This window comes from Symsagittifera roscoffensis, chromosome 7 (genome assembly GCF_963678635.1).
Source record: "Symsagittifera roscoffensis chromosome 7, txSymRosc1.1, whole genome shotgun sequence".
In the NCBI taxonomy this organism is placed as follows: domain Eukaryota; kingdom Metazoa; phylum Xenacoelomorpha; order Acoela; family Convolutidae; genus Symsagittifera; species Symsagittifera roscoffensis.
Genome location: NC_087068.1, coordinates 40,401,549 through 40,420,640, shown reverse-complemented (window position 1 = coordinate 40,420,640; position 19,092 = coordinate 40,401,549). Strand labels below are relative to the sequence as shown.

General features: G+C 34.5%; 1 protein-coding gene across 1 annotated transcript in view; it reads left to right on the top strand.

The window, feature by feature from the left end:
* The window catches only part of LOC134852031 (putative zinc finger protein C09F5.3), a 54,349-nt gene extending 37,446 nt beyond the window's left edge, over positions 1-16,903 (top strand). Inside the window, exon 2 of the mRNA XM_063868309.1 lies at positions 16,703-16,903. Coding sequence (XP_063724379.1) covers positions 16,703-16,903 — 201 coding nt within the window. The remainder of the gene's footprint in view (positions 1-16,702) is intronic.
* Positions 16,904-19,092: the final 2,189 nt, after the last annotated feature.

The window sequence follows — 19,092 nt, the reverse complement described above, 5'->3', positions numbered from 1 at the left end:
TTGTGAAATAAACGCTACAACTTCATCCACAAACGAATATATCACATTAAACAGAAGAATAGCAGAAATTTCTAACGATGTTTACTTGTCAACACTCTCAAATAACACAAAACGAATATGATAAACTAGCCAAATTTTTGCTGAAATATCCAACAGTTCACGCAACATCCAAATTTGATATTAGAAAAGTAAATTCACAATACATTTACCTTTAAAACCTGTAGTTTTCAAAAAACAAAGAGCAAGCAAAGTAGCAATACACTTACATGATAAAGTAAACCAATTACTTGATATTTTAGAACAATACGAAATTATCTCTCCCGTAAACAAAGAAGAACAACCAAAAGGTAACAACTTTATCAACCCAGTTATCATCGTAGCTAAAGAAGAATCACTCAAAATAGTTCTAGACGCTAGATACCTCAATTCACTAATTGACGAATCAAAATGTAATTGGCCTATTGAACCCATTTAAGTAATTTTAACAAAAATTAACGGAAAATATTTTACAACCGCAGATATGAATAGTGCATACAATCAAATGCCACTAAATGAACAGTCACAATGACTAACACAATTCGTTCTTGGAAATCAGCAATATGAATTCATTAGACTATTCTATGGAATATCCATAGGACCAGCAGCTTTTTAGACCACTCAAACTTAACAAAAATGCAATCACATATTTAGACGATGTTTTCATGCAGTCACAAACTAAAGATGAAATGTTCTGAGTCTTAGAACAATATCATCAAAAACTCCAAAATGAAAACTTGAAAGCAGCACCGGATAAATCGCGTTTTTTTCTAACACGCGTAAAGTTTCTTGGACACATTATTGAAAGAAACACTATAACTCAATTAAAATCAAGCATGGACGCAATTCAAAAACTTCAACCACCTACAAATAAAAAGAAAATCCAAGAGTTCCTTGGAATGTTGAATTTCTTAAGCAAGTATGTATACAAAATGCAACTATACTTGAGACCTTTCTACAACATTCTACGACAACAAAATAATTTGGAATGGGCTACCGAACATCAAACACGGTTTGAATAAATTAAAAAGCTTTTAACAGAACAATTTTCAAACACAATTCCAGATCCGAATCAACCATTCTACGCAATGTGCGATGCTTCAAATTTTGGCATCGGCCCAGCGTTATTACAATCACATAATGGATCAAATAAGATGAACCTCGTATCAGCAAATTCCCGCTTAATTACGCAAGCCGAACTATGACTCTCTGCCTTCATGAGAGAATGTACAGCTATAATATTTACACTTACAGAATACGAATTTCTGATACTTGGATCGAAACATCCAACAGTTTTATTTACAGATCACAAACCAATTTTTTTTCTTTATACACAGAAATCAAATCCAAACCATAGAGATTATAGATTTCAATTAATTCTAATGAAATTCCCAAACCTACATATAGTTTGGACAGCAGGAAAAAATCTTGCATTACCAGATACAATAAGTAAAAGACACCACAGAACTACTTACACGTAAAACTACAGTTGAAATACCGCAAAATATTAAATTTTATCTTGCAAAAGACGAAACATCACCACGACTAGAATGCAAATATGCAGTAAAAACAGACAATGATCAATCACAAATAAATAATCTACAACATTTCCCGCTTTATCTAGATTGTCAAAACAATCACTATGAAGCTGATTTACAAGGAACATCCACATTTAAACCAATTCCATATCCACATTGGATAAAGATCAATACTCAACAAAAGAAAACAAAACAACAACCACACAAAAAAGATCCTTTCCTTTAAATAGAAAAAGAAAATATAACTGATAAAATAAATTTATCAGGACCCAAAATACACAGGAAACCAAGTTTTTGATCTTCATGACCCACTCGATACAATTCCACTATCAAAATTAGAAGTCGAAAATATTTCTTTACCACCGACAGAACAAGTTGATACTACAATCTTAGGAAATAAAACACTCCTATGATATTTCAGAAAATTTAACAATACAACTATAAATGAAAACACAGATCTTTTAGAATACCAATTAACTGATTCTAAAGTCCCCTGTCACCCTTTAAGTATGATGTTGATTGCATTCAACATATCTCATACACAAAATACCAAAGGACACTCAGGATCAGAATTTTTTTTTTTTAAATTTTACACAAAATTTCTGCTTTCCAAATGCCCCAATTTGGTTTAAAGTATTATGCAACGATTGTATAATATGTCAATTAAATAAACCTTATTCAATTCAAAAACAGACAGCACAAAAACAAGATTTTAAAGGACAAAGTCCATATTTTAATCATCGAATTTCTTTGGACACAAAAGGACCAATTTCCCCCGTCCTCTGGAGGAAATTTCTACATTATGGTCATTGTTGACGCATTTACACACTATGTAAGACTCAACCCTGTACCACATTGTAATGCTTATTACGCATATACGACACTCTACGAACATTGGATATCTAAATTCGGATTACCCGAAATATTAGTCACACATAATGGCGCAGAATTTTTAAATAATGAAACCATCACATTATGTCACTTATATAACAAAAAACACAAACCACGTACATCTCAAGCACCTTGGACAAATGGATTAGTTGAAGGCATGAACCGTTCACTACAAAAATACCTTAGATGTATCATTAATGGAAATGATACACGACACATCGAATGGTCAGCCGACGTAAAATTATTTCCCTTATCGTACAATTCACAAATCACAACAAGTTAAAGAATATCACCATATGAAATGGTTTTTAATCAAAAGCCAAGAAAACCAATTATGTTCACAGCAAATGCTCATAAAAACACACAAGGTCATTGCCAACCGAATGAAGATTCAATATGTTATAATCTACCATTACACACACATGATGAAGATCACTTTCATCATCCACAAATTCTAAAATTAACTTCCGGTACACGCACCGAATGGATCTTGAATAGAGATAAAAAACATAAGGAAATCTACCAAAAAGTAACAAAGAAATTGTTACAAAAGCAAAACATAAACAACCAAATTAATTCACGTTTTATGCCAGCTACAGACTTAAAAATAGGAACATTTGTTTTATTACCAAATTTTAACACACAAAAAGGAATTTCTAAAAAGTTACAACCACTTCGAAAAGGACCATACCAAATAATCGAAAAATCTACTGAAGTAACATACACACTCACTGATACAACTAAAAAAGAAATCGTTCAACATCGTAACAATTTATTACCTTATTACCCGAAAGAATACGCACTACGCGAAATAACTCAATTATATTCTTTCACAGGTTTAAAAAATGTTCAAAACAATACACAGACAGAACAAAATCAAACAACTAATGATAAAAGCAACAAAAAGCAAATCATTGCACAAAATGTAACTCCTCAAACAGCTAAAATCATAGAACGAAAATTAACTCAAAAAGAGGGAAAAAATAGAAAAATGACAGAAAAAATTGTGCCACATGATCAAAAAGAAAAATCAGAACATAGAGAATTATCACGACTCAGAAGTCAAGCACGTAAAAATTACAAAACATTCATCCCGCAATCTATAATATTAAAGAAAAATGAATTTCAACAACAACTATAATCTCAAATTCATAAATTATATCCTTTTTAACCATTTTAAAATTTCATTTTTTCGTAATAACATGCTGAAGCACACTTTCAAATTTCTAGTTCAAATTCAGCCAATATGATTTACTCAAATTCGTCACCTTCAATATCTAACACAAACTCATTAGCCGACAGATATCAATCTCCAGGCATATCTATAACTATAACTTTATAACCTCCAGGTCAAAAAAAAGCACCTTGCTATAACTTGACAACTAAAATAAACACCACTTCAACATTACAACCCTCCCCTATCAAATAATGCAAAGATTAACAATATTTTCGCAACTTAGACCTCAAAAACCCCCCTACTTAGACCTCAAAAGTAAGAAAGGACCATGATCATTGGCCTAAAGCACAATTATCTCAAAAACACTCTAAATTATCCGACAAATAAAAACAAGGTTAAGAAGACCTCCCCAGCACCATAAAATAAGCCCCCAACACTTTTTGACAAAACTCAAACACTTGTCAAAAAATCAATAAATAATCCGACCACACTTGAAAATCGCCTCAAAAGTTTAAAAAATTATTCGACGCAATGAATCTTTTCTTAATTCTTTCTTTAACAGTCGATACTCTCAAACAAATATTCATAAATCTTTTTATAAAATTTTCTATTCTTTTTAAACTTTTGCTAATAATTTTTATTGAAACTTTCGAAGCACGAATAATCCTTTTGATAATTTTTTGCAATTTTTTTCTAATTTTCTATTCCCCATTTGAAATATACCTACAACTTTCCCAAATCCTTGACCGCATTCACAGGTACGATAACTTAAAATCTATTTAATTGATACGAACTATTTTAGTCGAAAAGATATTTTTCTTTTATTCATTATTTTTCTCACATTCTTGACATCCCTAACCATGACAATGTGCAATTGTATAAAAAAGGCAGTAGTCACATTTGCCCTAGCAACTATCCTTTTAATTCTTTTTATTGAAGAATACTATATTAAACATAAATTCTAAAAAATAATCGCTCAAACACATTTTCAAAATTGCTAATCAACGACCACCAAAACAGCCCCTACCACCATTTTCCCAAGAAAGTCCGGTAACACCAACAACCACCCAAAATCCTCGAACATCAACACGCATTTCTTTTCAAGATAACCCATACACTTATGAAGAACGACACGCACGCTTATCAGAACCATTAGAACCAGTCCATCGACAAGCACCTTTAAGTGAACCAACATATAATTTATATCCCACCTTACAACAAGACTTAAATCGAGTAAGTCATATTAGTCAAAATCAAATTACACTTGAAATAAATAGACAAATTATACACCCAAGACGGAACAGAAACTTTCAAACACCCAGAGTTCATTTTAACATACCTCAATATCCAACACCAACGACCTCAGAACTTTCTAGCAGTACATTGCCAGATTTTACTACACTTACTTCACAACGTAGTGTTTCAAATATTCCATCAGACTATCTAGTTTCAACCCCAACATCAGAACAAATCCGTGAAAACCCTTTTAACCCCCCAGAATCTACTGAACGCTTAACATATTGGACTTCACATTGATATAGTCAAGGTGAACCAAATTTAGTAAACGAACCAATAGATATTTCCTCTGATACAACACTATGATCCCTATCAGAAACACTTTCACTCCCATCGACACCATATTTAAGTCAAATTTCATCAACACTTTTCCCCTTAAATTTTCCAATTAATCTTGACGCTCGATACAGAGAACAATCATCCACAAACATCCCTTCACGATTAGATTGGAATTCTTTCGTAGCACCTCCTCCACTATTTGGACAACACCAAGAAAGTAGCCGACTCCATAGTTGAGCACTCAATAGATTACAATATAGACAGGATATCCACGAAGATATTCGACAACATAATAATCAAATACTTCAACAAAATAGTCTCCAACTAAAATTTGAAATTACAGTCAAACTAAATAAAATTGTTCAACACCCTTTTCCCCTAAGTCCAACGAATATCACTACCTCCCCCTAGCTCAATCACTACCTCCCCCATTTATAACAGCTGAAGTAATTTATAAATACAACAGATACAAAAAAAAACCCATTTGGATATATCACATTTCATAATCGATTTTCAGGATTATCATACACATGTATATTTTAAAGATATTCACTTTTCAACAAATCCTTTTTCTAACTTTTTCCGAACAAAATACAAATCCATCTCCTCGCACAAGACCTCAGAACCTACTAGTAACACATTATGATACAAAAAATTTTACACAAACATGCTATAAACCAAGTAACACAATGCGAATCAGAACCACAAGCTATAGAAACCACAAATGCAACATTATATTCAAAAGCCCGAGCAACAACACTTACAGGTTATAATTTCACAGCAACATTTTCGAAAAGAAAGTACATTGTTCACAGTTTCTAACGGAAATAAAAATCAACTTGATCACGAATCCTTCTACCAGAGTAATATAGAAAGATTTTTAAAGTTAAAACCCGACGATTGTAAAAACTAATTACTTAAGTTAAACTTAACGAAAAATAAAAAGTGAAATAGAAAAATGGTAAACTTTCAAGTTTTGGCCGATTCATTTCATCAAGCAGAACATGAAAGATATCAATGACATATCCAATTAGACGAACGACACCCATTTAATGGCGCACACAGACATACGACATTCACGATAAACACTGGATACCACAAATTGGAATGAATAATCCATCAAATTGCAAAGCAGATACAAAAAATTAAGGATACCAAGAAATAATGTTTTTTGATTTGAAAAAACAACTTGAAAAATGCAACTTACACGATATTTAAAAGATAACACCATTATTTATCAAGGAATACGATTACCATGTAAAAATGACCGAGGCTATTGTGATCCCACAACTAGGACACAGGCGACAATTGTTTGGTTTCCCGAAGATACTTGTACAACATTTCAAGTAGCAAAATACACGCTCGAATGATAAAATTTCATGAAAAATACTTTATTGAATCCATCCCATATGAACAAGTGAACCCATCTCACAAACGAAGCACTGATTTCAAAAACATTCATGATATAGAAAATAAATTGACACGTTTTCAAATCTATCACGAAACAGAATTTGCATGTAAATATCGCAATCCACTTTATAAAACACAAAACTCTGAAACACTTGTCGAATACGAAAAAGGTTTCGACATGACCACAGGAAAAATAAAATTTGACCCTTACGCAAAAAGTCACTCTATTAACGAAGGCACATCATACGTCCCAGTAAACCTCATTAAAAACGCAGGTAACCCTGGTGGAAAACTTACGATAGTAAAATCACACGTTTACAAGAACTATCTTTAATGAGTAGTACCTATTTTGGCGCAATACACTATGACATTCATTTAGACATGAAATTAGACTACACGATTAGTAGAATTTTTCAAGAAATGTCACCTTCTGACCTCAAAACATTTCACCAATTATGCGAATTAGAAAGAACACAAATTTTACAATCACTCGCATTAGCAGTCTTAAAAATACCCTACGCAGGATATTTATTATCAGGAAATAGATCAAGTTTTCTTGATTATGAAGGAAACATTTTATGGTTTTATACTTGTACCAAAAAAGTATCACCACTATATGTTTTTGAAGATAAAAGATGCTATAAAAGAATCCCTATCTTTTATAAAAATAAAGTACATTTTGTTGACACACTTTCAAGACGAGCCTATTTTCGTGATACCGCAGTCCCATGTGGTTCAGAAAACAGCCACAACGTAGTACAATTAAACCCTGACGAAGAGAAATACTATTTATTAACACCATACCCTACATTAATGCAACTCGCAATCCCAACATCGATTTACAATCGATAGTAATTTATTCTAAATCGGATATACAACATCACATTAGAACTACAAATGGACACTGTTCAACGACAGTCAATAGATCAAAATTTAAGATAATTTGCAGAAACCGCAGGTTTCTCAGACATTTATACACAAGACTACAGTGGATACTTTAAAGATATCAAAGACTACATATATTTAAATGGTGAAAAATATAGACCACAAGATATTTCACCCATTAATTTTTTCAATTTTGTAACTCTAAAAAAGAAATTTTAGATCAAATACAGTACATAGCCCCATCCAGCATATAGTAACACAACACCAACAAAATAATAATACATATGAACAAATTATTGAACAACCCACTACTTTTCAATCTCAAAATAATCATTTTTTTAGCCCATGATGAGCAGACAAATTGGATCCCTCCACCGCTCAAATTCCCATCAGGCCAACCTCCAAACTCAAATTCCCGTTATCCCTCTTTTCGCTTTTCGCCACCAGATTCACCATAAATTAATACATCATCAGGCTTGAATTCTGATGCTAACTCAGACATCTCAGTTTTTCACACAGTATCACAATTCAATAATTCAGATGTAGAAACTCCCGACGAATTCGCCGACTCCGAACCATCCCCTTCCACCTAGACCCAAACCACATCTTCAAATTTTTCGAAACCCCCCTTTCATCCCATTCAATCCCATAACCAATTTCCATTCCCTCCACTCCTTCTCATATTTCACAAATAACCCCAATCTATTCCCCATTTAATTCCAAACGTTCTAACAACAACTCCCCAGATAACCTTGCACTTTCTGAAGAACTTGATAATTTTTAACCCTACAACAACAGTTGCAATACCCCCCACCCTCACTATTCACCGATTATCATCAACAGTAACACTATCAAATCCACCAACACCTACACCACTATCAGATTATACACCATCACTAGCTCAATCACCCACGTCAACAGAAACATCAACTAGCACTAACCGAGCTTATAGAACTTTTAAACGAAAATTTACTAATCATACATTTCCATCAAAACCCGGAACCGCCAGAGAATATATCAATCATCCAGACCACACCAACACCGCAAATTATCTTCAAATAACCTTTACCTTTATTTCCACAATACACCCTAAATCAATCTGACACTAACACAGAATCACGAAATTTTGTAGATGAGAATTTTAATTGGACCGCTTATTATAATTTCACTGACCCTCTTTCTTTACCACTTCATAATAACACACACGATATTGAAAGAACCAAAAACAATTTATACAGACTAACCACGCCACTCACACCCCGACAATTAACATATGTCGGATATGAGAAGCTACTAAAAACATTCACAGCACCCCGAGCTAACGATTACTCAATAGAATACTACGACCATAATATCATTAGACCAAGTCAGGACCAATTTCCAAATGACAACCGTTTTGCTAGCCCACAAGTAACGGAAAAATTTTTCATCAAAACATCTTATATATTCACTCTCAATATTTTCGATAAAAAGCATGATCATATTATTTCGGAAGCACTAGCAGACATCCAGGCATATGAAACATTTTACGATAAATTTCAACTGTTTTCACTAACCTTTCTTTTTCTTTCACCAAAAGAACGTGATTTGCACTGTTCCCACGATATTATGTTGCGAACTAAACAAACGCACACTTTTTCGCTTTATTCAAAATCATTTTGATTTACATACACTATCACGACAACCTCACCATCGATTTCAGTTTATTAATTCTAAATACACATCACCATTTTTTCTTATCTTCACATATTGCATAAAAAATACTAACGTTCAAGGCATCCTCCGCAGCTATGATCCAGTTACCCGGATGTATAAATTCTGTCCCCTCACCAAAACGTTCAATGATGAAGAATCCCGACCTTTCATCATCCCGCATGAATTCATCCAACCTATCGAAATTCCCATATTATAATTCATTCATAATAGTAAATACAATCATAAACTATACAATCTAGTGCAAAACACACCTCATGAATTCGCAGTTGGCACTGAAGAACTAAACACCATAAAAGCACTTCAATTGCTTTGGCCAATGCTGCAAACTAAAAATGTCATACGCATACTAGCTAAATTACCAACAAGATCAGATCTTATTCACGACAATTTCCTACATGGTTTCTTCCCCGATGACTAGTTAAATATAAATTAAACATAACAAATAACTAATTTAAATCTCTACTAACCATTTTATATAGATGTTCAGTTTCTTTTAGTCTTCACACCATAATCATCTACAAGAAGAAAAGAAAGAAAAAACCAAATAAAAATAAAAACTCTTGATTTTATAATAATCATTAAATTTTATGCACTGAATGAAGCAGTAAAATTCATACAAAAGCGATAAAATAATCTATAAATTATTCACTCAGAGTAGTAAAATTCAAATACGATGAAAATTTTTTAATTTTAAAATTCCCCAAAGTAGTAAAATTCAAACTCTAAGCAGTAAAATTTATGAAATCAGTAAGCAGTACTAACCTTTTCTATCTTTTCATTTACTCTCACAAGAATTCTATCTACAATCGCACAGCTTGCCCACGAAGAATTGTTTGAAATAATGATTTTCAGTTTTGAGTTTTCACTAACAATAACTCATACAAGCGATAACATGTTTCGAAATTTTCTTTAACCCGGTTGGAAAGGAACTATATATTAACCTAAGCTGATTAACGCAGTTTACTAAACACCATAAACCATAAACTAACAGCATGACTAAGAAAAGAAAACCCACGGTACCCAAACCGGATTACACCAGCTTAAAACTGGCGAATTTATTCTTTTGAAGACGATTACCAAGTCTAAGAAAGAAATAATAAGACACAAAAAACTCGGAAGACAAACCCAAACCAAAAACAATTTGATTTTTGAAAAAAGGAGCCAACCAAAGAAACACAAGAAAAACGAGAGAAAAATTACAATATAAAATGTTAACACAAAGCAGGACTCCTAAAAGAAACAGCATGATATCATACTCCCACTCCTGGCCTAACCCACCAGAGAGGACGTCCTGAGCATGCTCTATAGCCGGCCTAACCCACTGTGCTACACCCACGCTTTGTGACCACACTTTATTTTTACTAAGAGGTACTCAAGGATGAGTAACTCTTCAAAATAACTGAACTAAAATAAAAACGCTTTTGTGAAAACAACTAATTAAGATCATTACTAAAAAACTAAATTAACTAAATTTTATAAAAATGTAAATCATAACATGCAGTATATAGATCATACACCGAATACAAAGACGAACATCCAAAGACTAGATGACCCCATCACACTCGATCTACAGAATGGCTAAACACAATCTACATGCCGCTCACATCCACGACTTAAAGGATTTAAAGTACGACTTGACTTCGCAGAAAAGGACTTCATTGCTCAAGTGCACGTAGAGATCCAAAGTACAAGGCAATCCCTCCAAACACGATCTTCACGCCATTCCCAGACAAGAATGAACACAGACAGTTTTCAACTAAGACGAAACAACCTGACTTAGCAAACCATTTTGAAATCGGATTGATTTTATTGGGGATCACAGTTGTTGTCGAATGACAAGATAACTACTTCATATCCATGAATCCAACATCATGGACCGTTTTTCTCCAAGAGGAACTATGTCGACGACTCTAGCTTCCTGGAGCTCTCTTCTCCAAGGAACAAGAATAACAAAATGATGTTCGCCAAATACAAACAATCATCATCCATCCTTCAACTACAGAAAGAAAGATAAAACTAAAAAACTCTGTAAACCCCGGATGGGTGGAACCTGATCTAAACTATATTTTATCATTGGTTATAAATTGGATATTTTATCACTATAAAATATTTAATATTAACCAATCATGATCCATCTAACTAACAAACCACTTATTTGTAAGTGCTGAAACTTTTTGTAATTTCAGCACCAGAGAGATTTGAATTTAACTTAGAAATTATTTACCTCTCCAAGAGAACTTTAGCAATCGCAATAAGCCAGTAAACTCTAGATCTATTGAGCCTAGCAGAGACTAGTTAAACACCCTGAGACCAGTAGATATAAGAGTAAAATTAGGATCGGTATTAGACTAAGAAGTTGCACGAATCTATCCGGCCGAAAATAAGATAGCGTGACGAGCAGACGGTGTACCCTATCCGAAATTACTCTATGAGTTAACCAAAAGGGCATAACTCACTATTATTATTGGTTCTTGTTTTTTTAAACGAAAAAGTTTGCCATGATCAGAAAAAAATTAATGAAGACCTGAGAATGTTACAGTTGACGAATTATAAGTATGTTTCAGATATAAGGTGTACGATGGGTCCAAAAACATATGTACATTCAACAATGGTGCTAAAATGGCCTCTAAAATTAAAAAAATTTCTAAAACCAAGCTTTTCTCTTCACCACTTACTCTGAGAAATGACACGGTGGTTTTTGTAAACAGTCGAAAAAGTTCCAAAAAAATGGTCAAAATTAATAACTGAGTTATTTAAAGGGGGTAATTTTTTTAACTAAAAAATATAGGCATATTCACTTAATTAAGTTCGGTTTTTCAGTTTTCTCTAACCTGTTGTTTCAATGAAACCCAAAAACTCTGAAACGGTCACAAAATTCAGTTTTTAACTATTTCGAGGGCCATAATTTTTCATGCCAAAGTAGTTTGGGCGTAGTCGCGTATGCGAAGGATATTTGTTTTTCACAATACGTTCTTTAGGTTCAACCCAAAGTTTTAGATGGATGAGTATTTCTTCAGAAAAATTAAATTAACAATAAACAATCAATAGATAGATTTTAGTGCGAAAAATTGTGACTTTCCGCAAACCCTGGTGAGCTCACTACTACCCGTTATGTCCATTGAAACCATCATCTCATGCTTGAAAGGTTAGTTTCGAGAAAAATTAAAGTAGTATTGTAATCCGCCGTGTGTCCTTAGGGGGGGGGGGGGTCTTTTCGACGGTAGGGGTCTTTGGGGTGCTACCAAAAGTACGGTCCAAAAGCACCCATCTTTTTGAAAGACCCCAAAGTACCCTGCCCGAAATTAAAAGACCCCTCTCTTAGGACATCCGACAGACAAAAAACTTTGGTATTTGTTTTCGCGCGGTGATTAAATTTAATCCCTTCCAAACTTTCCCACTGTTCAACTAAATAAGTTGGAGACCTCATTAAAAAACTGACCTGCTTGAGAAGGACGAAGGACGTGACAAATAATAAGAGGGTAGGAAAGTAAGTAGAACTTGATAAATAATAGATAAAGTAACATATAAAAAATAAAAAAAAATAAAAACGGAATGTTGACAGGAGTACGGATAGGAGAGCAAAGGATGGGTTTACGGCCACAGCCGCATGTCGTCTTCGGGATCCGACCAAAGGACATGAAGAATACTGACTAGACGCTCCATTTGAAATTTGAAGCGCCACTCAGTACTCTCGAATCCCGCACCCAGAGACTCGCACAGCCAGAAATTTTCCATGCTCCCCACATCAACACACACATATTCAAATATGCCCTCCTTTTTCTCAAATGCAACCTCAAATGCAACCTCAACTTAAAACTCGCTGCAGTGGTGGCCGGGGTAAGCTCTACGGTCAAACCAAAGAAATTTTTGCCTTCGTGAGTTCCAGGTCCCACATAAGGCAAATCAATGGGTGACTCGTGGAGACCACCAAGGGGAATATCCATCTAAACACATGAAAATAGGTTGAAATCATTATTTAGAAATCCTTTAAACTACAGTTCACTAACAAAGTCCCATTAACATCCATTTATAACGATTATAAACAGTCAAACATTTGATGTGACAATTTCTTCTATAGAAGATAAAAACATGTTGATGAAAAACAAACTCCGCAAAATGAGTTTATTAGGAAATTGGCATACTGAAGATATTGATAGTGAACGATTAAAATTCTCTGTTTTTTCAACTGGTTCTTGGTCAAAAAATATCCACATTCACAATTTTCATATAGTGTATATTTTTCGGTGGAAAGAAGTGTCAAATCATACCTTTAAGGAATACGAGCAAAGTTGTAAAGAACAATTTTATTTGAGCGAGCTATTTTGCAAATAACCTGGTGCATATTTACGAAGCAGAAATATGGCAAAGCGACCGATCTATCGATTGTTACTTATGAAAACTTTTTTGATTACTCGAATGATTTTGAGTCAATTCTGATTGAGAAAGGAGTGGAAAGAAAAATTCGACTATGTTTCAATAAACGTTTGAAATACCGAAAACTACCCGTGATTTACTTAAACATATATCAAAGAGATATAGGAGTGAGCAAGTGGTATCTAGAAGGTTACTTTTAATTCCACTGGCTTGAAATTCAGCAGGTCGGAGAAGTGCTGGAAATAATAGAAAACGAACTTGGAAAAACGTAGAGTTACTTCAAAAGACTTGGAAATTATTCATAAAATTTTTATTACTTTGAAAAAAACCTATTCCGAAAACACCAACCGTCGAAATTATTTCTAAGCTACATGTTCTTCTTCTCAACTACTGATGATATAAATTACGACGTAGCTATCAAGTTGAGACCCTATCGGGGTCTGATCGGTATAGACAATTCTTCTTTGGATAAATAACTAAATGATTCGAAAATTTCACGAATGCATGCTATTTTACACGATGCCGCCGGTTTTGTCCGCGAAAATTATAACACCGGTCCCACATACTGTTTTGTTTTACCATGGAAATGCAACAGTAGTCTGATTGGTCACTTGAGTGGAATTACGTTTTGTTTGTATATCAAACTGAAAAAACCGAAATTCTACCATTTATTAGAATGCTGAAGGAAAGATCAGTTGTGTTGGATTTTGAGGGGTTTCGACACCAGAAAAACACATTTATAGTAAAAGAATTAGCTATAACCACTTCCGACTACAGTGATTCCCTAATTTTTCTACCTCCAGTTAATTTCAATTCCCTTCCAAAATCTGAACAAAAAGCCTACAACTGGCTGACAAATTATTTGCACGGACTTCATTGGGATAGCGGTGATTATTTATATCTCAATTTGAACCAAATCATTCAAAATTTTGTCTTAAGAAACCCCAATGCTATATTCTACGCCAAAGGAAAAGAAAAAGCTGATTTTTTATCCAAATACTTAGACCGCAAAGTTGTGAATCTTGACGGTTTGGGCTGTCCTCGAGTCGAACAAATATTTTTCAAGAATTTTGTGAATTGTAACAAACACCTACCGCACCATAACTCTAAAAATCATTTTGCATTAAAAAAGTCGAAAGCCTTCTATGATTGGTTGAAAACTGAGTGTCAACAACGAGCGTCAGGGGAAAGTGGAGACATACATATCTCCAGATTCAGTTCTTTGTGCTTGGATGACACCAGAAAGTAACATAGAGATTTCATTGACCAGGATTGAACGCATTGATTGTAGAGGCCAAGTAGTTCAACGAAAAGAACAAGTTAAACTTTCTGAAGAAGAGTTGTGCACTTTGAGGAGGTTCTTCCCCGTAATTGACCAATTCATCTACTTTCAACGATTCAAATACATCAGTAATGTTACCCAGCAAGCGCGGTCTTTGTCTTTCCAAGCTAGTCGTAGTGCCCAAACGTCAACCAAGAGTTCAAATGGATCTAACCAGCAGTGAACTACCCAATGAGATTCAAAAAATAATAAGAGAAGCTTCTGTGAAGAAAATTGTGTATTATGCCAAAACTGATCATGTCCCAGCCAATTATGTTTTGAAAATGCACTATGATTTTGATGATGATAATAAACCGAGTTTCTATACAGGTTATACACGATATGAAATTTATTACTGTTCAGATGCTTAATTATTTTTTTTTATATATGTAAATATATATTTTTTATTCTGCAAGTTCGAGAGTGAGAGAAAGCGGTAGGCAAATTGAAGTGAATGACACAGTAGTTGACGAGACTGATGGAACTATAGTTACCGATTTTGTGTATGACGAAAATCATACGGAGAAAAAATCATAGAAATTTTGCAATAATTTGACTGTACCACGGTCTGAAGTAGTTTTCATGTCACAAATGGTGTTAATTCTGATTTTATTGTCTTTTTGTATCTTTAAACTTTCATTAACGCAGTTAACTTATGAAGAAACCTCAGTTTGGTTCTCAATTTTATCGGGTTTAGTTGGTTATGTTTTACCAAATTCAAGAATATTAACAAAGTTATTGATACATCTACGAGACTTTTTTTGGCCATCGTGGGCTCCTCGGGTTCTGGAAAAACAGAGCTGATATTCAAAATGTTGAAAGGAAAAACATTTTATCCCAAATTTCAAAGAGCCATATACTTTTACAAAGAGATTCAGCCTCTTTATAGTGAAAAATCCAATACCCACAGCATTGATCTAACTTTCATAAATTCAATGGGTTTGACAGTTTGCGAAACCTTGAAAACATTCATCTAGTTTTTGATGATTCATGCGAAGAAATCAATAACGATAAAGACTTTGTCAAATTTGCAAAAGCAGGAAGACACCGAGGACTAGATGTAATATATGTTAAACAGAATTTGTTCCAACAAAGCAGATGGTCTCGATCAATTGATTTAATCACATCACACATCATTCTGTTCAAATCACCTCGTGATATTCCGCAACTTGATCATCTTGGAAGACAATTGAACAACACTAAATTATTGAGAAACTGTTATCAGTTCACTACAAAAGACACATACGGTCATCTTTTAACCGACTTGGATCCGCGTACATCCGATTGTTTGAGATATTGTTCAAACAATACACCACCTGGTCCCTCAATTTTTTACTTACCAATAAACCAGGCAGAGGTTACACCTCTCACAAATGAACGCGAAAAAATTATCTATTCTGCAGCACATGGTACAATTGAATCCCAGCCAGCTCCGAAGCTTCATTAGAAAAACAACAAATCCTCAAGTTATTTCAGTTATATGTGAATGTTTGCTCAATGTAGTCAATGGCAATGTATCTGTTAATATTCCAAACATTGAAACTTTCCAAGGGGCATACAAACTTTTAATCAGCCTAAAAACAAAACTTGAACAAAAACGAGCAATTATTCTAACGAAACAAGGTTTCAACTTGATCAAACTGATACTTTACTTCTGCTACAGATACTTACCATCAGCATAAAATATGGCAGCAGAAGAGTTTGTTTTAATTCCAAAACATACATTTACCCAAGAGCAGCCGCATGCATCTTAAGTGCTACTTAACAGTTCAATTAAAGCCCCAGTTATCTTACTTGAACCGCATGAGACCTCTAATACGCCCGAAGCAAAACTCAGTATCGACTGAAACTCTTCCACTACCCCTTCCACCAACACCTCCCTCAACGCCTCTTGTTGACCCTGGGGAACAATCAACAGGACTTCTTACAGACGATGAGACTAATCAATATCTGGAAGGTGGGGAGGAAGAGGAGAATTAGATTGTGGATGAGAAGGAGCGAAAGGATAATAAAAGAAACTATGAACGCATTCTATTACAATTGCAAATAATGGAGGATAAAAAATTCACGAGAGCTAAAAATATCCTGGAGGTTATCAAAAGGTCAACTCGAGTCTCAATAAACGCCATGGATGAAACAATTTATGTTGACAATGTACCAACCGGTCTCAAAGCAGCATCGGTTTTGTACGATATACAACAGCAAACTAAAACACTACACAACCCCGCTTGCATAATGATTTTATCCGCTCTCGAACTTACCGAAGAGTCTGTTATTAACAAGTATGCGCACAAGAATGCGCACAGTTATTAACAAACACGCGGTTCAGTCAAAGATTAAAAAACAGGCTCAACGAAGAACCAAAAGTCCAACCAAATCTCCGTCAACCTCGGGTAAAACAAAAACCCCCGACAGTAGTAAGCCATCATCAAGTTCAAAACAAACCAAACGACTCAAAACAAGAAAGAAAGCCACCACGGAAAGAGTCAAAGAAAAAGAGAAAGACGAAGACGACAATGAATCTTACGGTACGCCCTATAACGAGTCAGATTCTTCCACGTCAGAAAAGACGGAGACGTAAAGTAAAAGATAGGAAACCTACACCAACTGAGGAAAAACTTTTGAAAAAGAGTTACACAGATAAAGGACCAGCATTGTTCGGCAGCGTTAAAACTTTGAAGGCTACAACGGTCATACCAACGCAAAAAATTAAACATTTTTTTTATACAGAACAAGCTTATACAAAATACCGAACAGTTTGCCGCAAAATACCTCGGCTTAAAGTGATAGTTTATGACATAAACAAAATATGGTCAATCGATTTGGCATATGTTGATAAACTAGCAAAAAACAACAAAGATATCAAATATCTTTTAGTTGCAGTAGATTGCATGTCCCGTTATCTTCGCGTGCAGCCACTGAAATCAAAGTATGCCACAACAACTGCAGAAGCGTTCAATCAAATGATAAAGACAGAGAAACCGAAAAAATCTGGGTAGATAAAGGCAACGAGTTCAAGGGGTCATTCAAAACTTTATGTGAGAAAAAGGGTATCAAAACATACACAACAGAAAGTGAAAAGAAGGAAGGCCGCTTTCGCCGAGAGGAACATTCGATCACTAAAAAGTTTGATTTATAAGTATTTGGAGGACAAATGGACCTACTCTTGCATCGATAAGCTTCAAGACTTTGTCAACACAATAAATTCGAGAATAAACCGTGTCATCAAATTAGCCCCCAATAAAGTGACAAAAAAGGATGTTCCACGTCTAGTTTCATCAAGAGCGGGACAATCATTGAAACTAGTTCGCCGACCAAAGCTCTACGTCGGCGATTTTGTGAGAATAGCAAAAATTGACATCCCTTTTCGAAAAGGTTATAAGCAATCCTTTACTGACGAAGTTTTTGAAATATTTGACATACCAACAAGGAACTCACCGACTTATAACTTTATCGACGCTGATAGAGAACCAATAGAGGGTAAGTTTTATGAGCCCGAACTAATCAGAGTATTGGAAAAGTAAGGGTCAAGCTAAACAATGTCTAGCAACTTTTGAGGTGACAAAGATTCCTTTAGTATTACATTGGTGTCATCAACCTCAATGAATATCTTCATTGAAATTTCACTAGCGAGTTTTAAAAACCTGCTGAGTGAAGATATCGATCTGCAAGGCTAATGGAGAGTTGCATTGTCAGAAATAACGTTTCCCACTCATTTTAACAATGTAACAGATACTAAAATAGTGTACTATAAAAAAGACAAAGTTAAAGCAAGTCTTAAAGTGGCAAAAGATAAAATATCTAGACCATATGATGGAGAGAAAATTGAAATAACAAAGGGTGAATATGGCGAAATTGAGAAACTTTTCAACGAAATCAACCGGAAGGTTGCTCTTGATAATTTCACTTATAGCGTCCCCCCCTTTACCAAACATCTTTCAATTCGGATGCATTATTGGGAAGGCATTACCTTTAAGAGCCCACAAATTTCTAGTATTTTAGGTTTCAAAGGTATAAGAGATGGAACGGACTACCCTATCGGCTATAAAGAATCCAGTCATATTCATAGCACTCTCACATCGCAAAACTTCATTTGCGACTACCCTGTCGATATCTCTGCTGGAACCCGAATGATGTTTATCTACTTGGATATAATCCATGATCAGATT